The following is a 22,693-nucleotide window of genomic DNA, read 5'->3' as shown; positions in this document are numbered from 1 at the left end:
GCTAGGGTTTTTTTAGTTAAACTATCACGCTGCTGAATAAAGCACATAACACTTGTGTAGGCTGGGCTTGGCTGGCAGGAGGCAAGGCCCTGAATACCACAGCTATTTCTTAAATAAAAATCACCCAAATGGTCTTTATTTCCAATCTAGTAGGCGAACAAATCCAAATCTTTCCAAAGAAGGAGGCAAAAGAGATTTTCTCAAGGAGGGAGTAGAACACCATCCTTCCTGGGTACCATGTGCCCCAGCAAGGTGCCCCACTTCTGGCTTCTCTCCTTCAAGTCAGCATCTTGCCATCAGCCTCCTAAAAGCCTATTTAACTCAAGGAATGAGAACAGAGGCCCACAGGTACCACTTTCTTTCAAACCTGGGCCTGATGCTCCTGTGGATACTTAAAAGCCCTCTGCACCCTGCTGCAGCCAGGCTCTTGGGGCTCAGGCTGTGAGCAGGATCCAACACACACATTTATAGAGGCCAGGAGTGCAGCACTTCCCTCCAGCTCCACAGCACATTTGTCAGGTCACATTATAAGCAAGTCATTTGTCACGGTCGCATTACCAGCACCTTCAGCTGAACACTGCAGCCCAGCAGAGCGGGGCTGCATCAGCTGCCTTCCCTGCATGGGCCCGCTGCAGCAGCTGGCAAACATCTGGAGAGGACCTGGCACTGCAGTGGGCAAAGCCTCCAGCAATGCCCCTGTCTCCCCTGTAGGTCTGAGCAGCACTAGGATGATGGGGACCCTTTTTGAAGCAGGGATTTGGATCAGGGAGATGCAGCTGAAAACAACTGCACGTAGAAACAGAAGAAAAAAAAAAGGAAAGATTCAAAGATCTCTCTTTCCTTGACTTCTTTTCTCCTTGTTTCTTGCCCTCCCTCTCCCACTGCAAGAGCACACTTCCCACATTTCTCCAAGCTTGAAACTACTGTGTGTATTTACACTATCCAGATCCATTATTCATGCAAGGCAAGAGCACCAATTAATTAGGACTGCATTTATATAACTCTGCAGGTAAAGCTATATGTAGCCGCTTGTAAGCCAGAATGGGATCTTATTTGCACTGCACCAGATATGACAGGTTTTAAATATTGATGAGAGAAGACACATGAAGGCAAAACCTCTGGTGGGAAGGGCCTTGGAGGCCTGGCATGAAACAAGGACTTCAAAGAGCAAGCTCACTTTGCTAGATCAGACACATCCTGGGCTACGAGCAACGAGAGAGCTGCTGCCACCCCTCGAACCCTGTGAGCTTGGAGAGCCACTGACACTTGCAAGAAGAAGCTCCTGGAAACCCTGGCTTGCTGCTCCCAAACACCAGCATGAGCCAGGAAAGAAGTGGAAGGGGAATTCCAAGTGACAAATGAAAACAAATATTCTAGGTGGTTGCGTTGTTGTGACAGGCTCATTTATCTGAGCCACCAGGGAAAGAGCGACTGTGGCTGGAACATCATCTTTCCTGACAGACCAAGCACTGGAGCATGGAGAGGTATTTCCCACTGGTAGAGAAACTGGGTCAGAACTTCCCACCATGGCAAACAGGGATCTGATTTGCTCTGAACCACTGCAGAGCTTTTACTAGGGATCACCATGAAGGGATGCCTCATGCAGGAAAAATCTCATGCTTCAGAAACTATGAGCCCTATATGCTTCCTGACCAAAGAAAAATGAGACAGACATGAGCTTTAGCTCATACCCGTACTACAGGAGCTGCTGGAACACAGCTCTCCTTGGAAATGGGTGCAGGAATGTTGCTGGGACCACTGCAGTGTCCCCACCTACCACGCAACTGTGACGGGGCTGTCATCTTAATGACAAGGTTCCTACAAGCTATAGGACACCTGCACATGCAGAAGAAAACAACACACCACCATTTTAGATAACCTAAATTTATCTATAATTAATTGCTGAATTTTTTTTTTGCATTGCTTTTTAAGAGCTTTAAGTTGATGATCTTCTGCTGGTTAACATTTACAGGAGCTTCAGCAATTTTTTATCCCTTGCAGATCCAGCTCTGTAAGTGCACTAACTGAAACCTCACATGCAAACAGCAAGATGCTTAGGTTTGCCTTGTACATTCCCTGTACAGATCTGACCTTCACGTTAATACCTAGAAAGGAAAAAAATCCACAACATGGCAGAAAAATGAGGTTATATAAAGCCCTCTGACTCCACTGCTGCCAAGGGGTCTGCACAGAGATTTGTCTTGCAGGATCCCTAAAGCTCCTGACCCCAGGATGTGTTATTCCTACAGCTCAGCTGGAGTTTTGCTGGTTAAACCAGTGCATCAAGGCTCATTCTGTGCCAGCAACAAATGGAAGGCTGATTAGGGAACTATATATATCTAATATATGTATATATAGGGAAAAATTAAAATATATTCATGTCTATTCACCCTTCTGCATGACACAAACATTTTTTGCAGTGCTGTTGGATCTATTGATATTTAATTCTCTAATTTGAGGGTTAGTTCTGGTGCACATTTTGAATTCATGAGACCAACTTTGTGCATGAGGGAAAACAAAGCTGCAACGCTGCTCCCATGAAAGTCCTGGTTTCAAAGCTAGCTTGGGCATTTTTACTTCCACTGCAATTAAAGACAGCTGCAAATCTAAATCTCTTTGGCTGCCTGAAAGAAGATTCAGCCTCAGAGAAGGAAATTGGTCAGCTCCTGAAAAAGGAGGCCCAAGTGTCCGACAGATGCAAGGAGACACGCAAAGGATGGCAGCAGGTCTCGGGGGCACCAAGAAGTGCATAAAATACCACCACAAGATTTCCTCACTTGACTTTTTTCTATATGCATTTGATGTTATTGTTGGAGCAACATCAAGAGATGGTGGATTTCCTGAAAAAAGCCCTAACATGGGAGGCACTTTGTGAGACGTGCAGAAATCCCCAATTAGGAAGATCAAGGTGACAGAAAAAATGAGATTCCTTCATTTTGAGCTCTGCTAGATGAGACATGAGAAAGGGCTGGAGCTCTACCCCTGCCAGTATTTCAAGACAGCATTGGAAAACCACCAAACCTCCTGAAGGCCTACACTGACAGAGGAATGGGCCAGTTATCCCACTAACAGGCCTTTCTTCAGCTCTTTTGCTGGGCATCTCCAGTACAAATGAACTCCAACCATCTCTGAGCTTGGCATCCTAAGTCAATCCTTTTGGAGCTGCACTTGGGCCCAAATGCCAACTCATTTCCTCAGCCTGGACACCTCCATGGCATCTTATGATGAGTAGGAGCTCTTTCTGTAAACACAGCAATATGTTTGGCAGCTTGAACAGGCTGACTTAGGAGACCCAAAAGCCACCAGCTCCAAGGGTTTATTTGTCCCGGCTGCTCTACTGTGTTTTAAAGGTCAAATTTATTTTGAAAACACAGTAATCTGAGTCTTCCCCTGGTCTCTCCTCCCAGAGATCTGCTTTTACAGTACTGTCTGCTGGAGGCACACCCCATCTTAGTCAGACCATAAAGTAGCATGGAAGAAATCCTGTTCCCATTAACCAAAATAAATCCATGGCCAAGAGTCATCAACAATAGTTAGTGCAAAGCTGGTGTAGGGAAAAGCAGAGAGGCCTGACAGGAGCAGCCTGGCTGATGCTGGAGCCTTTGGGTGCTGCTGGGATGGGTACAAGTGCTGGAGCAGCACTCCACATCCATGGAGTGTGCTGGGAGCCTCGGGGCAGACACATCCAACTCAGCACAGCTGTGACAGCTGCTGTTGGCTACCTCTGTCTGGCCATCAGATGCTTCCTGCCCCAAAATATCTGGGAAGAGCAAAGACCAAGGTATGTCCCTGCAGAAGCGATGAAACTTTATTTGCTGATCTCTGCATTTACAGATTTTCTGGTTTTGAAGATTCAGGGCACCTTGCAGCTGGCAAAGCCACAGCCAGCCGTGCTGGGGAGCATCTGTTCTCACCACTGCCACAGCCCACCACGTTTGCAACAGAAGGTCTGCACCTCTTTCAAGGACTCCTGCTTTAATCCTCACCATAGCAACTCAGCTGTTTCTTGCTCGCCACGCAAACGGTGTCTAATAGAGAACAGAGCTCATTTTACTCTGTGGCTGGATGCAGGTGAAGCTAAACCTGGACAGATGGACCTGAGGAAATGGGCACTTGAGAAGATGGGGCCACCACAGCTGCCAGCTGGTCCCAGCATCTGCCCTGATCCTGGCTGAGCCCATGGGACTGATTACATCAGGGGGGCAGAGGATGCTCTTCAGCTACAGCCCCCCTGCCTTTCCCCACTCCTCTGACACAGCAGGAGCTTGCAAACACCTCTCAGCCAGCTTTGCTCCAGCACATCTTTTCAACTGAGGTCCAAAAGCTGTAAGGCATCTGGGAAGAAGGCAATGGGTGAAGAGCTCAGTGGGGCTGTTCAGAGCCACTAGAAAAGGCGTTGGGCTTTAATCCTGGCTATGGTGGCATTAACTTTTAATTACCTGGGGACAGAACAGAAGGGAGCTGGCAGAGCCCAGGGGACTGAGCACAGCCCAGCCCAGCAAGGCAGCAACTCTCTAGCTCAGGGCAGAGCTCACCAGCTTAGCAAAGGGATTAGTCCTCCATTCAAAACCTGCCTGGGAAGCAGCAAAGAGAGAATAATTTTCTTCTATGTGAAGAGAACATATTAATACAGCAGCAAGCATTGTATTCATTACAGGATTGCAGCTAATCTGGTGTCTGCTTTTATTCTGCTGTTGTTCTGCTCCTGTACTGCTTGCAGCAAGCAGGCTGGGACAAAGGCAGAGCCAGGCTTCCTTACAGCAGTCCTCACAAACATCCACTGGGGCAGGGGATTTTGGGGTGCATCTATGTGCAAACCATGTCCTCTCTCAAAGCAGCTTGCCAGCCTTGGGAAGGGTGCAGGGCTCTAGCAAAGCCTGACCTACAAAGTATTGAACACGCTGTGCTCTGATAAGACAACAGACCTACATACTTACCAGACTGAAAAAATGCTTTGCCTGGGATTTGCCTGTGTTGATTTTTGCCCTGGAGGAGCTCAGAGGACCACCTCGAAGAGGAGCCATACCATCACCATCAGCTGCCTGAAATTCCCTCCTGTCTGTGCCCCTGGCCTGAGGCATTACCCAGTACAGGGAGAGGTTGGTGACCAGAGTAACAGACCTCTGGCTAGTGCAAATTAAGGGGATGGATGCTCTAATAGTCCATTCACTGAAAAAAATCCTTTTATCAGACATATAGGTGACCTCTTCAGAAAGCTAACTGAATGACCCCCAACATATGAACCCTTCAATGAGTCACTTGGGCTGAGTTCAGAGCAAGGCAATGGGTGTCTTTGTGCAAAACTCCATCAAAAAACCCCAAGAGGTGGGGAAAAGCCCCTTTATTTTTTGATGAACTTCTTCAATACAAGAACCAGGAGCTAAAGCAAAAGCAAGCACTTCCTCCAGAGCACGTGGCCAGGCTGAGCAGCTCAGGGACACCCAAAGTCACACAGTCAAATCCTGCAGCTGGATTTTAAATGGGGTGGATAATTTTATGACCAATTGCATTTGTGGCTGGTATGTTAAGACAAGGGTAATGAAATCTTATCCTTTGGGGCACATATGGATCATTGCACAAGTCAGGCAGGCATCTGCCCCTCCCCTGCAAGTGAAATTGTAATTGGCAGGGACTGTAAGGACTGAAGTTGAAATTAGGGATTAAATGGGACACAAACGGCACATGGATCCAGGGACAGGGAAAATGGAGCTTTTCAGCTTCTTCAACTGTAACAGGCCACAGGAGCAAATAATGATCATGAACTTGACAGATGCTGGACCAGTAAGAGTTCTGCTCACCTTGACTGAATACAGCTGTCACCCCAATCATGGGCTAACTCTGCTCAGTAGTTCCAGGGACCCCTTTAGGTTTGGTATTCCAAGGGCTTATTTATAGCAAACCAGTTCTATTACCTTCACAAAAGTTGGCAACACTTGCTATGGTGAGGAGAGTGGCTGGAGGTGGCTATGCCAAAAGGATGAGCAGAGGGGCTTGACCAGTGTAACAAAATGTTCGGGGTTACTGACTAGAGAGGTCAGGACATGACCTTAAACCAGGCTGAGAACAGTCCCTCGGGACCTGCCACCAGAAATCCTGCTGCTCCACCCAAAACCAGCTCGGCCCTGGCCAGTTACCTCCTCCAGCCTTCGCCTCTGCTCCTTCTGCTCCTCGATCCGCTTCTGCCGCTCGGCCAAGAGCTGCCGCTTGTGCTCCTCGTTCTCGCGCTGCTGCTGCTCCAGCTGCTGCCGGCGCAGCGCCTCCGAGCGCTCCTTGTTGGCCAGCTGCAGCCGCAGGAAATCCCGCCTCAGCGTCGACTCCCCGGGCAGGTTCAGGATGGAGCTGCACACAAGAGAAGCATCAGAGAAGATCCCCTCCATGCAGCCCTGAACTTCTTGCCTCTGTGTCATTTCCCAGCGTGGACCCTCCCCCCTCCATCCCAACAGCATCCGAACACCTGACGGAGCTTGGGCAGCAGTGGATGGAGGGATGGGGGCCTGCAAATGCCAGGCCAGGGTGGCAGAGCTCTGTTCATGGCTCACCAGTCATCTACTCACTGTAAATGGAAAGGTTTCCTTTACATTAAGTTTCTAACCAAAGCCTCTGGTGCTGCAGTGGCTGGCACACACTATATTTAGCTGTGCACAAAGCACATTTAGCATGAATCATTGCCAGCTATTAAAATACTACATTATCTCAGTGAAATAATGGAATAACCTGATACTAATTACAACGGCTCTGAAAAATGCCACCAAAGAAAGTTCCAGCCCCACAGGGCTTGCAGCAGCACCAGGGAGGTTTCATGGTGAAAAATTATATGGAAACACAGAATTACACTTGGATGTAAGGAACCACATTTTAAAGAGTTTTTTAATTTCACCTCACATTTTTCCACATCTCAATATCCACAGCACCATGCTGTGCTGCAGACCCCACAGGCAATGGGGTTTTCTTCCCCATCTTTTGGTTAAGGTGATCCAGAGCATCAGTTTATACCCATGCACCAGCCGGCAGCGAGAACATCCTCTGTTCTGCCAGGGAACAAGACTCAATGCTCAGACTGTCCTTTTTCCATTTTCACTTCATATGAGCCCATAATCCAAACTGATTTTATATAGAGCTAAAGGGATGTACAAATGAAATGCTGATTCTTACCTCGGCTCTCCAGAGTCATTTTCCTCCTCCTCCTCCTCACTTCCACTGTACTCGTACTCTGTCTCATCTAGGAACAGAATTGCTCATCAGTGCCCTTTGCTGGACTCATTTGTTTTTCCAGTGGCTGAAAACCCCAGAGCTCTGAAGGCAGAACAGCCAACTCTCTTTACCTCGCATGACCAAGAATAAGCAGCATTATTACTCCATATTTTCTGGTTTTATGGGGGCCACAAGGCCAGGGAAGCAGCAGCACAGTGGGCAACAGCCCTGAGAACCACAGCCCCTTGATGTAGAGATGGGGAAGTCCATGAAATAAGAATTTATCCCCATATGACAGTGAGTGACCCCCTTCTTCAGGATGGTTCTGCAACAGGAGGTGCCCCACCAGCTATTGGAGCCGCAGTCACAGGAAGGTGGGATTTAACCAAGGCTCTGAAGGCACCAGCTCCTCTTTCCCTAAACATGGGCTCTTCCTATGCAAATCCATGTAATTTCCAGGCAATGAAGATATCTACATAAAAGCTCACTGCAATGTTGTGTTACATACTGCAATTTCTGTTGGGATATCATCCTTATCGGATGAAGGGAATTACAGCCAAAGAAAGGCTCATATTTATCCAATTACTCTCCATCTCTAGGGTCCAACCTTCATTTGCCAGACTAAACACATTTAATACTTCACTGGGATCCCATTTTATTGTTTTGATTGTAGTGAAATCTATTACAAGGGGCTGGAAGGTACGCATGAAAAATTAATTCTGCTACCAATAAGAAGAGAAATAGCAATGTATTAATTTGCTGGATTCTACAAATGAGCTTTCAAATTAAAATTCAGTTCACAAGCAGCTGAATACTTTAACAAGTTTCTTCTGCTATCTGATCTTTCTTGCAGAGGACTTTGATAGGGCCTGGAGAGTTCACTGAAAACATTCAGTTTAATAGGTTATTCCTAGTCAGAGGAATTGCTTTGGGGCAAGGGTCTTATCTGGATGTTCGTTTGCACAGCCCTGCTCATCGCTGGTGCTGCAGGGATGTCACGTAGATCAACACACTTAGCATGAAATACGTGAGCTGGGGAAAATTCAGCATAGCAGCTTCACCCTCCCACACGCCAGCACGGATCTATGCAAACGTAAATTTTATACACACGCTTTAATGAATCAAAGCTTAGATGTTCCTTGTGGAAATTATCACCTGGGCTAAAAAAAGACACCATTTTTCATTAGGAAAAAACCAGTATTTAAAAACACTGATTAACTCTAATGACAGTCACCTGTCTGCTTTGCATGAACACCCATTGTTCAGTTATGGGTATTTATTTCCATTTCAATGACTGAGAGGAATCAAACCAAACAAAACAATCCGACCCCAAAACCACAGGAAGTGTGGTCACACAGAGAATCACACCTATTGAACTCAACCAGATTGCAAAGAAACTCACCCATCTGAGTGAGGGGTACTGGTACTGAGACCATGGGCAACCCAGTCCTCTCTGCCTTCCCTCTTTCACCCACATGGATGTGCCTTGGTCTGCACTAGCGATCCCCAAGCACGTGGCAGAGGTCATGGATTGCCCAGACAGGGATGTCTGAGCACATGGCAGCGGTCAAGGATTGCTCAGAGCGCTGCTTCTCCACTAACCCTCCTCTCTTCTCCACTGACCTTTCTCTCCTCGCTTCTTCTTAGTCCTGTCGATGTGGTCCTTGAGCTGGATGCGGACCTGCCTCTCGTTGGGCTGGTCTCGGATGAAGGGGTGCTTCATCAGCTGCTCCGTGGTTGGTCTCTGGCTGTGGTTCTTCACTAGGCAGCTCTCAATGAAGGACTGAAACTTTTTAGACCTGGTCAAGAACAGGGAAGGAAGGTACAGAATTAACAGGTAAATGTATTGATTCTCATGTTAGAAAGTGAAAAAAACTTGGTGGTGCTTGAGAAGATTTTGCTCAGTTCTTGCTCATCATCCCAGAAAGCTGGGAACCATCAGTATGACCAGAGAACCACCAAAGCCAGATGTCACCACTGGCAACCAAGAAAAAGCAAGGGAGTACTCCTCCTCCCTTCCCTCTGAACCTGTGAAACTGCAGGTAGAAATGAGATACAACACACACAGATATAAACACAGTGCCTGAGTGGATTGTTTCGGGCAGCGTTTCAGGAGATGAATCTTTGTGAAGATGAGTGCGACATGCTAGGTTAATTTTTTTTTTTTTTAGATTTAAGTCCCAATAGTGCAGGGCTTGGTAAAGCTCAGACAACCTCTGAGCAATGCTGCTGCCTGCAGCTCTTCCCTGCTCTCTCAGCAGCATCACAACCCACCAGGTCCAGGGGGCCACCAAGCCCCTGATCCAAGAAATTGGGACATGCTCTTTTGATAGAGATGGGAACAGAGCCCTGCCCTCCTCACAGCCTCCCTGCCCACAAAGCTACATTCAACCTCAGCTAAAACAGTTTCAGCCAAATCTTTAATAAACAAATTTGTCTTAGTCTCAAGTGCTGCATATCCAAAGTTTTCCTGGAACTAATTTCACCACATTATAAACTCAAGAGAATGGGGATTTACAAGAAAGGAAGATGTTGACAGGCTACTGTAGTCTGTGTTGCTTTAGCAAATAAGAAAATGAATATAAATTAATGTCAGAAGCCAAAAGATACTACAGAATTGCATTAGAAGTAAAACAATAAGCTTTCAGGGATTTTACTTTTAAGCTGTGAGACTAGAAGTGATTTAACTTTTAAGTGCTAATCCATACAAATTCAGATGCAAAAATAAAATATGCTAGTAGATCCAATTAAATCTTCCCTCCAGCTTTGCTAATGAGCAAATCTGCCTTCTCCACCTTGCCCTGAGAAATGCAGTGTTCTCAGTGTACCCAGAAGGGAAAATCAATGTGATACTAAAAAAAAAAATCCACTTCTAAAATATGATTCTCCCTTGTTGGTGTGAAGCTGGAGAGACTCCAGTCCTGGATGTGTGGTCCAGAGCATATGGAAATACAGTACAGGTGAAGTAGCTAAAAGGCTTTCCTCCTGGAAGTGCTGGGATGGGGGTCCCAGTGCCCCGTGATGCCCTAAGACACCTTTGGTGCCTGAGCAGCTATGGACAGGGATTTCCTGTCCACTTTCCAGCTCAGGCCGCTGGATTTCCCAAAAATCTTCCTCTCTAAACAAGCCAGCCTGCCCAGTGGCACAGTTCAGACCTCACTGGAGCAGAAGACCAGTTTCTCCCTGGCTCTCATCCAGGAGAACTCCACCACACTTTTCATCCCCTGCCCAGGCCCAGGTCAGCCCACCTTCCTGAAGCACACACTCCTCCAGCTCCTGGGGTTTGTAAAGCTTAAATCAATGTTTGCAAAGTCTTTGCAGCTGCTTGGATGAAAAGTGGTATCACAGTGCAAATATCACCTCATTAACAAAGAGGTTTCATGTCTTTTACAAGGCAGGGCTAGAAAAGGTTTATGGGAACAAAATCACTAAAGTTTGAGTTCATTTTGCCTGCAAACAGGGGAAGAAGAAAATAAAGCTTCATTGCTGGCTGGCTTTAATTGGGAAAGAAAATGATACACCAACGACTTTAATTTCAGAGGAACACAGCACTATTTTAAAAGCTAGTTTGAGGATTTAGCAAGCAACAAAATTATTTTCCTCTCTGCAATTTTTAATTCAGGACAGGCTCCCATGCCAGGGTTCCCTCTTGGCTTTCCTGACTTACCCTCAAAGGTGCTGGAGTCCCTTCACTACTTTTACGTGTAAGGTAAAAGATGGTCTGCCCATGTGGTGTACTTCTATTTACGTGTTGCTGTGCACAAAAGCAAGGACAAACTCAAGGTTCAGGTTGAACCTTTCTCCATTTTGCTTTGCTCTTGGGACCTGTGCTTGTGAAAGTCAGCCCACTGACTGCCAGGGAGCCACCCCAAAAGCCTGGTCAAACACCTCCATTCTTCCTTGGATGGGCTTGCAGAATTCCAGGACCCATTCTGGCAAGGCCCAAAACCTCCAGCTGAGAAATGAGCCAAGGACAACAAATCTGCCCAGTGACACATTGAAAATGCCATAAGAATTTGCTTTCAAGGAGTTAGTGGAGCTTCATCTGGACCATTTGGAGCTTTCCATTGCAATGACAGCTTGGAAGATGGATCTAGGTTTGAGCTGCCTGAGGTACACGTGTCCCAACTCTGCTGGACACCAGGGATCCCTGCTTGTTCATGGAAGGATAGCAGAGGCCAGGTGAGCACCACATTGCCCCTTGAAGCTGGAGTTTTATTACACTATGGCTTCCCAGGAGATCCTTCCCTCAAAGCACCCAGGATGCCACCCCTGGCACAGGCAGAGCACAGCCCTGGGCAGACACCACAGGATGTGCAAACCTGGGACAGCTGCCAGACATGTGTGGGAAGGTGGTGCCCAGGAACCCCCCACCTTGCACTAAGCACATCCTACAATCTCAGGGCAGGGACTAAAACACAAATTCCATCCCAGATCCATTTTTACCTTAAGGACATGGGGAAACATCCTGCTCAAAATCTGCTTTCATCAGCTCCCCTCTGCCTGGAGGCTGAGGGAGTCTTTGCTGAATAAACAGCACTTTTGTATGAAAAATAAACTCTGAAGTCTCACAATCCTTTTTGTGCTGTAGGAGTGAGGATAACAAAGGAGCAGACTGGTGATCTGGCAGAAAACAAGCACCTACACTATTTTCTCAGCTGACTAATGGCATCCTCAAAAGGTCGTGCAAAGAGAGCAAGAATATCTGACACCCTCTGCAGAGCCAGCTGGGAATGGGCCCTCTCCTCCTGGCTTGGTACTGGAGCAGCTGATGATCAGGCTGACAAAACTGAGATGCCTCCTGCCAAAGCCCAGGTGAGGTTTTAGGCTGGTCCTAAAAGCCCAACACCATGCATCCAAAGCAGAGGATTCCAAGTCCCTCTCACTCCTCTGTCAGCAACAAAATAGCTGCTGCTGTGGCCTCAGATGTTGTCAATACCTACCATGGGCTCTTCACCTTTTTACTGGTCTGTAATAAATAAAATAATAAGCAAAATTTAAAGGATTAAGGGAAGACTTTCCCCTGTGAGCTCAGCCTGTCTGGGAACAAGGGGCAGTGCTGTCTCTCTAACATGTGGCAGATCTTTCCTGACTAAACCACTGCTGAACCTGGGGCAGGAAAACAGCACAAACCAAAGACAAGTGTTTTTAAGGACTCCACTTCCATCAACACAGAACATACAGTAACAAAACAACATCTGCTGGGCTTCAGGAATATTTTTCCTGTGGGTTTTTATTGGCATGCCTAACTTTCTTTCCTTTTTTTTTTTTTTTCCCCAAAACAGTGATGCATCCTTTCCTACAAAATTTTAAAATAAAGCCCAAACTAAGTACAAATCTCTGCATTCCTGGGCCTTCAAGATAAACCATCCTTTTTTGTTTTTTTTTTTTTTTTTGGCCTGGATACATGTTTCCACTTGAGAACGGAACCTAACTGGAACGAAACGGGAGCCAAGCAAAGTGTCATCAGACTTCAGGCTGCACAAACTGCCCTGGAAAAACCAACTCTGCACTGTGAAATGGCAGGGTGAGCATGCTTCTCTCTCTGCATACCAAGGAAGCCCTCCATCACACGGTGGATCCTTCAGAACAAATTTCTTCTCCAAAGGAGACCAAACCCTAATTCTGGGGTTGATTCTGGGGATCATCACCAACCCCTAAAACTATATAAATGCCAACACCACGTCCCCAGCATGCCTGGCTGCAGAAACAGGTTGCTCCAGAAGTATTTTTACAGTTCCTAAAGATTGAGGAAGAAACTCACCACTTCTTTGATTTCAACCTCGGGGCCGGGTTGCGGGGGATGAGGAAGAGGGCTCTCATGGGATGCATGTCACACAGAGCTGCAATTTGTAAGAAGAGGCATTAAACATGGCACAGACATCCAGCTGGGAGATCTGAGTTTCCTCTGAGGCTGCCAGACCCTCGTGGCAGGATGACTGCAGCAACAACCCCCCATAGACAACCCCCAGCCCTGGGGCTCAAGTGATGCCTGGGCTGTGAGTGTCCAAGGGCTGTGAGTGTCCCCAGCACTGCCAGGGTCAATGCAGGAGCTGGCTGGGGACACCTCTGCTCCTGCAGCTCCACATCCTCAGCACCTGTGAGGTGCTGAAATCAACGGGCCACAGCATGGGACAGCCACATCACATGCCACAATGCTCTGCTTTATTTACTTGCATTTTCCAGCAAGGACAGTCCCAGGATTATGCTGAAAACTGCGGCAGTGTGACCTGTGCAGGTGCACCAGGTGAACCCAGCATGTCACTACCGGTGTCACACCAGCTCCTACGTGTTTTACCTGCTTGCAGTCCTCCATCCCTTCTTCATCCGTGTTTTATTTGAGGAAACCATGTCCCAGAGTGCCCAAAGATGTATCAGGGTCACACAGGTCTGCCTTTGCTCACTGCCCATCCTGCCCCCTGGGCCACAGCTTTGTCCCCATGGGTGCTGAGAGCTCCACCTCAGCAAGCCCAGGTTGCTTGGGAAAACCTTGGGCTTGTGTTTCTTGCACAGAGCCGAGCTCTGGCTGGTGCTCAGCAAACCCCAACATGTTACAACTCAGGGATAATGAACAGAGCAATGACTCTACTCACGGGGAGCACCTTCGGCCATCTCGATGGCTGTTATCCCCAGAGACCACAAGTCACTCTGTGAAAGAAAGCAGAGGGACATTGCCAGTGGAAGGAGAAATGGACACTTTAATTTACCCTGTTCCCAAGCCTTGCTCATCCCTGAGTCTCCTGAAGGATCAGAGCAGAGACAACATACCTATTTGGGAAACTCTTTGATTTCATACCTGTATCACTCTTCCTTCCATCTTCCCCCTTGCCAACAGGGACACCCAAATCCCCAGCTCCCAGCCAGACAGCAGCAGTGAGCTGCCCTCCAGTGCCTCCCCCCCACCCCACCATCACTAACGAGCTGTGGCTGCACCCCCAGCCCTGGTAACGAGTCCCAGGGGATGGACTGGCTCTCCTGGCAGGGCAGGAGGCAGAGGATGTACGTGCCCAGTGAGAGAAGACGAGCGCAACCCATCTGCTGGACTGCGAACATGACTCAGAACAATGTTGGTGCTTTCATCTAAAGCTGGAAGGGATGGACTGTGCCTTCCACCCTTCCTCTTGTACATCCAGCTCTCCCTTGCCCTGCTGTCTGCCATGTCCCTGCAGTCCCACTTCACCTTTCTCCTCTGCACTTCAAGAGCTGCCCTTTCTAAACTGCCTCAAGCCTCTAAACCTACCATTTAGTGAATAAATCCCAGAAAGGTTGTTTTTCCCAGCACAGAGTCCCAAAACCCCAGCCAAAGCTAGAGAACCACAAGCACCTTTTCACATACACCCCCCCAGGAAAGACAACTTGGATTTTTAATCTCAAGGCACTTTTCCTTGTTTTTAGCTCAAGTTCTCCCTTAACAAATGCTGTCCTTGCTACACATCTTTGTACCTGCTTAAAAATTCTCTCTCAAATCTTATTTTCAGCCCTTTCACAGCACAGTCTCATCCATTCTTTGTTTCTGGTCAACTGGGATTTCTGCTGCATACTTAATTATCACAGTCTTTCCACATGATTCAGCACACATGACCCCTTCCCTCCGGGTTGCCACTGAACTCCTTCCAAATTCCTAATGTGTCTTTCCATACTGAGGTGCCCAGTATTATATGCAAGATGCCAAGTGATCTTAAAGCTGGAGGAATACAGAAAGGGATTATCACCTCTCTAAGTCTCCCAGAGAAAGCAGACAACTCAGCGGGAAGCACACATTTTATAATGATCTGGAATTCGGGATTTTTTTTGAGTGGTTTTTATTTTTAAGACTGAAAAGCCTTTCAGTCCATCCAGCAAAGGGATGCGGTGCTAATGTATTTGCATTGCCTTGACTTGGGAAGGGAAGCAGGCTTCTTTCTCCCCGTGCTTTTGATTCTAAGCTTATTGAGAAGATATCTCTAAAGAAAAAAGGAAGACTGGCTGGGGAAAAAACCAACAAATAACCTCAGCAGTGGGGGGTTTCTATTTGTTCTTTTTTAAAGTGGTTTATTTATGTGAGGAGGTATTTACTGCCTCCTTCCATAGATTACACAGGCATCTCTTTCTGGCTAAGAAAACAGTGAGATCAGAGGCTTTTTGTCCAACAGATTAAGCCTGTGAGGATTCCTTTTCTCACCCTATAAATCTCATCTTTTGTATATAGTATCTTAAGCCAGTCAGCTAAACCTGAGAGCATCTGATTTGCATCCTTTTAAAAAGAAATAATTATCATTTACATCCTCCCCACCCTACTTCAAAGTGAGAGCATCAGGTGCGGGGATGTGATCTGGGGTATGGGCTAATGTCCAGTGGCTCCCACATCACCAGGAGCTCTGAAAGCACCCTGCATGGAGCGTGTCAGCAGCAATCAGCCTCCTGTGCCACACCCCCAGCCACGGGAAAATGGCCAGGGCCAACTTCAGAGAGGCGAGCGCCCGGCTCGCTGTGAGCATCTGATCCTCGGGGAAAATAGAGGGATTCTGGTCCTGGCGCCTGTGCATCAGTCCACGGCATATTAAGTGCCCCAGTTATTCTGGCAAGAGGAAAATCCTCGGGGATTTCAGAGGGTAGAAAGTAGCCTATGAAGATATCAGTCCTTTTTAAGAGAAAGAATAATAAAAAGCTGTGATTAATGAGAGTGTGGCACAGGCAGCTGTCGGAGAAGTGGTGAGAGCAGCCAGTGCAGGGTGCAGCCCTGTCATGAGGCACTGCCCTCAGCAGAGCTGAGGAAATGCCCGTTGTAATTGGTTAATCAAAGAGTAATAGGTAACTGGAGATTAAACTATTTCTACACGTCCCCATCCTTAACTATTTCCATAACCCAGAGTCTGAACTTGGACTGGAGAGCTGCTGTCTGGAAAACCATCGGTTCAAAAGTTGACTGATGCACTTAAATGGCTGCAATAGCGAAGCATCATTTGGTTACCTTAAAATCATTCATTTCTCAAAAATTTCTCTGAATGATCAGTAATTGCAGCCCAAATTGTACCACGATGGTGGGCTGTGGCTCTGTTACATCAGTGTTCTACTTTTAGAAAGCAGCTCACACCAGAGGGTCTCAAAGTCCTTTTTAAACACCCCCTTGTGAAGTGACCTCTCAGCATGCACACAAACAGAGGTACAGTGAGCTTTACACATGCCTGAGCTTCCCCCTCAGAGTTCATGTGTCAGTGTCCTGACCTCCTCTCCAGACACACTCAGTGGACCTTAGGAGGCTTGGAGTTAGAAATTCAAGTTCTGGACACTCCAAAAAAACAAGGAATAAAAACCCAAGGGATATTTCTACAGATGTGTGTCCAGAAACTTGTAGTAAGGCAGAAACAGGATAAACTATATTAAGCTCTCCCTGCTTTAAACATCAGACCTCTCTGCAGTTTGAATGGGCAGGTGGGACTCCGAACCTTCCTGTGGATCTGCTGCATGACACAGGGCTCTGTGCCACATTATAACTCAGCAGTGATGTTGTGCTGCCACCAATCCAAAAATAAACTTCAAACAGGCTGGAGAGACATGTGAAAAGTAGGTCAGCCCCCTAAATGTCTGATTGTGTGGAAGCCTTCACATCTCCCTGCAAATATCAGCCCACAGGCCAGAGGATATGATTTTACCCTTTCTAAACCCGACCTGACTCCTCTCCAGAGTAAATAGAGCAAATACAGCTTGTTTGACTGGAGTATTTAAATACACAGCACCAAAAAGCAGGGTAGCAGGTAGGAAACCTGAGTCTGACACCTTTCTCCACACGGGGAAAGACTCCTCACAGTAAATTTGGATACGTGAACAGCATAACAAAGCTTCAGGATGGACCTGAACTGGCATCCCAAAATCCCACAGCCAAAAAGCAGGAGGAGCCTGCGCTGCCTGCCAGTGTGTTTCTCAAAGCTGCAAGGATATTCTGGATTCCTGAGTGAGAAGATGCTCATTTAGGTACCTTGAAGTCGTAAGTGGCATCGGGATTTTCATCGCAGGCGATGACCTCGGGGGCCATCCAGTAAGGCGTTCCAATGAAGGTGTTTCTCCTGCCCACCGTCCTGTCCAGCTGGGCACTGACACCAAAATCCACTGCAGAGCAGGGAGACAACGGGGCACCGTAAGGTCAGAGACAAACCTGAGCAACACTCTGCTGCTGAATGTAAAACATTGTGTTCGTTCAGAACAACGCCACACAGCCAGGAAAGAAAGACGTGGCTGAAGACATCCCTGTTTGATCTCTGCTGGGATCAACAGAGGTCAATCAAGGACAAACCTGATCATCTGATGTCCAGGTTTTGTACAAAACCCTGTGCCTTTTCCTCCTTGCCAGGAGGCAATGAAAAGAAATCACAGCTCCTCATACTAATGAGAAACAGGGTTAGCAACATGAATAAGCAGCAGCCTTTGTTCTACGCTTGCTCATTTGAATTAAAGCCTGCCAAATACTGGTGGAAGCCTCATTTTTCTACCTAAATTCTTGCTGCAAATGGCAGAAATGCAAAAGACTTAAGGAACTAAGGGCCAAGGACAACGGCCCACGGGAAATGTCAAGCAGAGAGCTGCAAAATGAAGCAAAAAATGATGAAATCAAACCAATGAGAGAATACTCTATGGTCCACTAACTGCACTTTGCACAACACAATGGCTGGAGATTTGCCCCAGAGAATTTCCCCTTGGAGGGGAATCTTCACCAGCATAAAGCCAAATGAGCTGGTGGTGCCATCTGTTAAGTTGGGGTTTTATTCTGCTGTAGATGGAGAGAGGAGGCATGGGAAAACCAGGCTTGCACCAGTGACCTTGCACCTTACATGACCAGTGTAAGGGATCTTCCAATACCAGCATAAATTAAAATGTGCAAAGACAGCCTTAATAACATTGATACTGGACAAGCGAGGATGTGAGCACATCATCTGCACTCATCTGCTGCCTTCCATATGATCACCACACCAATGCCAGGGTGACTAACACAGTGCACAAAATTCAGAGTAGTTCTTGCAAATTAAGCCCCCTCCATCAGGTTAGCTTGGAAAAGAAGTCTGGACCATGTCACACTAAACTGAATGGATTATCCTCCAGGACACTGCTATGCAGCTGTGGGGGAACAGCCCTTGACAACATCTGGTGATGCACACAGGGCAGTTTTCAATCCAGGGCATGAAAAACTGGTGTTGGTTGTTTAACCTGTACCTGTGGCAGAGCTGTCTGAACAGAAACACCACTGCAAGTGCACCTCTGCAAGTAGAACCTGGCCATCAACCCCTGGCAGTTTAAGGCACAGCACTCGGTCAACACCCAAGGCCATGTTATCGAAGCCAACATGACAAAACCCACAGAGGAGCTCTTGGTACCCATCCTCTTTCTTCAGGTCACCTACAAGCCAGTTTTGCTGCTTCCCCCCAGCCAGCCCAGCCACAGTTTCCAGGAGCTCTAACCCACCCTTACCTAGTTTCACTTCTGCGTTTTCCGTCAGCAATACATTCTGTCCCTTGATGTCTCGGTGAATTACTTTGTGCTGGTGTAGATGACTCAATCCCTGGAGAATTCAGAGAAAGGTTAGAGGAACTCAAGTTCAAAGCATGTTATTTTCTGACATTCCTCCTCAACCAATTACGCTCCAGAAATGAAAGGTTCACAGTTGGAGTTAAGCACTGGAGAATGCTTTTGTTTATCACATGCTCCAAATACTGTCCCATGTCCCATGCTGGGAGGACATGCCTGGCAAGGAGCCTGTCAGTTTTAAAGGGATTAAACCCAATCTTTCACATTCCTGCAGGAACCTGTACTAAACCAAATTCTTCCATCGCTCCAGACATGATTTCCCCCATGTGCTCCGTTGCCTCAGGGAGCCATTTCTGTGGCAGAAATAATAGAATGGGTTTGTCTCCTTTCTCCATTTCCATCATCCAGAAACTAAACAAAACAATTCTCTTGTTATATCGGTCCAATAAACTGGATTTCAAGACACTGAGAAGCTTGTGTTAAAAAAGCTACCATGCAAATACAAATGTTGTAACTTGCACATATCCCTAACAGAGATATAGCTCAAGTAAAAAGCCTGTCACAAAGGCTAAAGATAAACTAGCTTTGCTGTTGTGCTGGTTTATTAGCTCATTAATTTCTTTTTGCAACGCACATTTTTATTTCATTCATTTATTATTTTGATTTCAAAGTAACATCCACCCAGATTGCCATCTTAGGAAAAATATGGATTACTTCAAAAACTAATTTTGCATTAGGTTTACATTTCACATTAAACATTCATATTTGAGGAAGAAAAGGATTTCTGCTATTGCTTCTGGTAGTTATTAGTCATTTTATGCTCATCACCTTGGGAAAACTGTGGAACAGATTATATCTGTATGGGAGTCCTTATTTTAGCCATATTATACTGGGTTACAGGCACCTTTGAGCATTGGAGGCAAAGTGAAAATTCCACTGAATTTCAATAAATCCTTTAACAATGTGGGATTGAGCATTGTGTCAGAATTCCAACTGTCCACCAGTGTCCGAACCTTGTGAGCCACGTTCTGCCATGTGAAGGTGGGAGCCTTTCCTCACCCCAAACCCCACAGAGGTCACCCACCACCCACCCCAGTGTGTGGCCAAACTGCAACGGGTGGCACTTGATGGTGGCCCCAGGACATGAGTCAGGCTGGGTTCTGACTCACTGCCAGGACTATTTAAGGAGCTGGCTCACAGAGCTCATACACATTTTAAAATAAGCCCATGTAACTGTGGCCTCCTGGCACTGAAAGCAGTGTCCATACAAGAGCTGATGAGTTAGAGTGCCAGCATCTTTTGCACATCATGCTGGTGTGGACAGTGGCATTCAGGGACAATGCAGAAGTGCTGCTGTGCCTCCTCTGCACACCCGTAGCAGCCTCAGTGTCAGGCACATCCTTTCAGAGAGATAATTTTGCCTCATTTTCTTTAACAGAATAATAGAATTGTTTAGGTTGGAAAAGACCTTTAAGACCATAGAGTCCAACCATAACCCTGACAACTGCCAAGGCCAGCACTAAACCACGTCCCTAAGTGGCACATCCACACCTCTTTTAAATCCCTCCAGGGATGGGGATCTATCCCTCCCTGGGCAGCCTGTTTCAATGCTTAACAACCCCTTTGATGAAGAAATTTTTCCTAAACTCCCCTGGTGCAACTGGAGGCAATTTCCTCTCATCCTATCACTTGGATGGCTCCTGTACAGATTTCCTTCACATGCCAAATATTTCTGTATTCTCTTGAACAAATCTTCGGTTCCCAGAGCAAGAGATGTTAATGCAGGGCAACCATTACAATCCCATCCTCCAGCCTCAGCAGTGCAAAATGCAGGGAAGTCTCTGCTGAAGCTGCCATCTCCCAGTACATGAAACTTTGGCATGGCCCATTTTAAGACATTTCAGTCAAACATTTATATCGTGAATATAAAAGCTGCAGCATCCTCATTAAAGTCAGACACGTGGATTTAATAAAACATAGGATGCTTTTTAATCAGGAAGATTCTTCTTTCCACAGACCTTATTAGTCCTCCACCTTCCTGTTAACTAAAAACATAATTCTAAAGTAAATAAATCTTTGTTCTTTTAACACTAATAGGAGATGATATTTTTGTTGAAGGAAAAAGAGGGTTAAAACTCAGGGAACTAACAGAGCTAAAGGGCATTAAGCAGGACTTATTTATTATGCATCATACAGGCACATGAATCATTCAGGCCTGCCGGCACCACACAGGCTCCAACCCATGGCAGCACAGCATCCACGAAGTCTGCGGAGCCAAAGGCTTCCCACGTCCCCTGAGCACTCAACTGCCACACTCCCAACAACATTCAGCTCCCCCTGGACACGTACCCGCAAAATCTCTCTGCAGATGTAGGCAATCCACTCCTCCTTCAAGGTGTTCCCCTTCGTGTTCTTGATGAGGTCGGTGACGGAGCCCGCGCCGCAGAACTCCATCACCAGCTGCCAAAGGGAACAGGAATGGAATTAATGACAAAAATGTCATGCAGTGACACCACCAGCAGCATCCCCTGGGCTGCCCAGCCCCAGGGCAGGACCCCGATGCTGGCATTGCTGCTGTGGGGACTCCACGGTGCTACGCAGAGCCATTGGGACATCATCCTGAACCTATCAGCCTGTAATCCATTTGGGGTTTGCTATAAAATGAAACAGTAAAAGGCTGGAAGGCTAGAAAGGCTTGTGGCCCTCCAGAAGATTGGGAGCAAGAAACAGGAATCAGTCCAGTGATGAAAATCAGTGGAGGAGATCAGAATCTCAAACCCTACCCCTACATGCCCTACTTTATACTTGTGATCAGTGTTTAGTATCAACAGCAATAAATCAAAACTCTGGCTCTTGCGTAAGTTCTTCAGCTCTGAAAATACAAAGGCACCGAGGCAGATATTTGAAAGCTTCCTATGATTTAAGAACCAGGTGTACTTTTCAATTTTTATTTTTTATTAACCAGACAACCTTTGGTTCTGATCATGTTTCTGAGCAGGAAACTTCCCTTGAGGGGAAGGTTGCCAAGCAGTGTCAGGCCTCTCGCGAGAGAGCTGCTGTCCTGCTGCTCAGGTTGGTTCCAACATGACTGGCCACCACTGCTTGTACCACTTCCAAAGTTTCAGAATATCAAATATAGAAGTGTAATGATCTAACCCAGCCCAAACTTAATCTCGTCATTGAACAACTGTGAAATAAACGTTACAAAAATAGCATGGGATGTGAGTCTGCCTCCCAGGGATTTCACAGATCCCCAGGGCATGCAGGAGCCATCAGTGTGCTCCAGAAAGCAAGCACAGCCCATGTGTGAAAGAAGCTTCCTCCAAGGCCTGTGCAAGTGCTTCTTCTCAGATGTGAAACCATGTTTTCCAATTAGATCTGCTTCCTACTTAGAGATACTCGCTTGCCAGTGGTTCCTTGCCAGATTCTTCGATGTGCATGTTTCAAGTTTCTTATCACATGAGGCCTACATGGCATTTTAACGTTCTCCAAGCAAGTGACATCACTATCAAAAGCACAGGCCAAGAAGAGAATTAAAATGGCAGAAGGGTTACTCCTGACCAAACTGCACAAATGCAGTGATTTAAGACTATCATAAATTATAATGATTATAAAATCCAGACACAGGACTGCCATAAACCTTCAGGCTAAATAAAATACTTGAACAGCCTATACCTTACTTGGCTTTGACCATGCTCCTATCTTTAGTTTTGATGTTAAGTTTCTCTTCTCTTCCTGAACAGGTGCTGAAAAATTCTTGGAATATCCCAGTTATATCATTAAAGTGGCTTCAAGAAGTGGAAGAAATGGCAGAAATGGATGGGTCACCAGCCAAAATCTGCCCCATGCAAAGGTATGGGATATCTGTGTACACTGTCAGCAGTAAGGACAGGTAAGCACCAGAGAGGGAAAAAAACAATGCAGATACTGCCATAATATCAATTTATCAACACTAAGGGTATGTTTGGGCTGGAAATGAACAGTCTTCCAGGAGAAAAATTAAAAT

At 46.6% G+C, this 22,693-nt stretch overlaps 1 protein-coding gene across 5 annotated transcripts in view; it reads right to left on the bottom strand.

Annotated features, from left to right (window-relative positions):
- Positions 1 to 22,693, bottom strand: part of TNIK (TRAF2 and NCK interacting kinase) — a 151,553-nt gene that overhangs the window by 39,790 nt on the left and 89,070 nt on the right. For all 5 annotated transcript variants that reach the window (XM_069025045.1, XM_069025048.1, XM_069025049.1 and 2 more), the window contains exons 5-12: positions 21,037 to 21,147; positions 18,631 to 18,721; positions 17,147 to 17,277; positions 13,785 to 13,839; positions 12,956 to 13,034; positions 8,815 to 8,990; positions 7,153 to 7,219; positions 6,135 to 6,339 (exon numbers count right to left, since the gene is read on the bottom strand). In XM_069025045.1, the coding sequence (XP_068881146.1) occupies positions 6,135 to 6,339; positions 7,153 to 7,219; positions 8,815 to 8,990; positions 12,956 to 13,034; positions 13,785 to 13,839; positions 17,147 to 17,277; positions 18,631 to 18,721; positions 21,037 to 21,147 (915 nt within the window). The remainder of the gene's footprint in view (positions 1 to 6,134; positions 6,340 to 7,152; positions 7,220 to 8,814; positions 8,991 to 12,955; positions 13,035 to 13,784; positions 13,840 to 17,146; positions 17,278 to 18,630; positions 18,722 to 21,036; positions 21,148 to 22,693) is intronic.

Source organism: Aphelocoma coerulescens, chromosome 9 (genome assembly GCF_041296385.1).
Source record: "Aphelocoma coerulescens isolate FSJ_1873_10779 chromosome 9, UR_Acoe_1.0, whole genome shotgun sequence".
In the NCBI taxonomy this organism is placed as follows: domain Eukaryota; kingdom Metazoa; phylum Chordata; class Aves; order Passeriformes; family Corvidae; genus Aphelocoma; species Aphelocoma coerulescens.
This window is presented reverse-complemented; position numbering and strand designations above follow the sequence as displayed.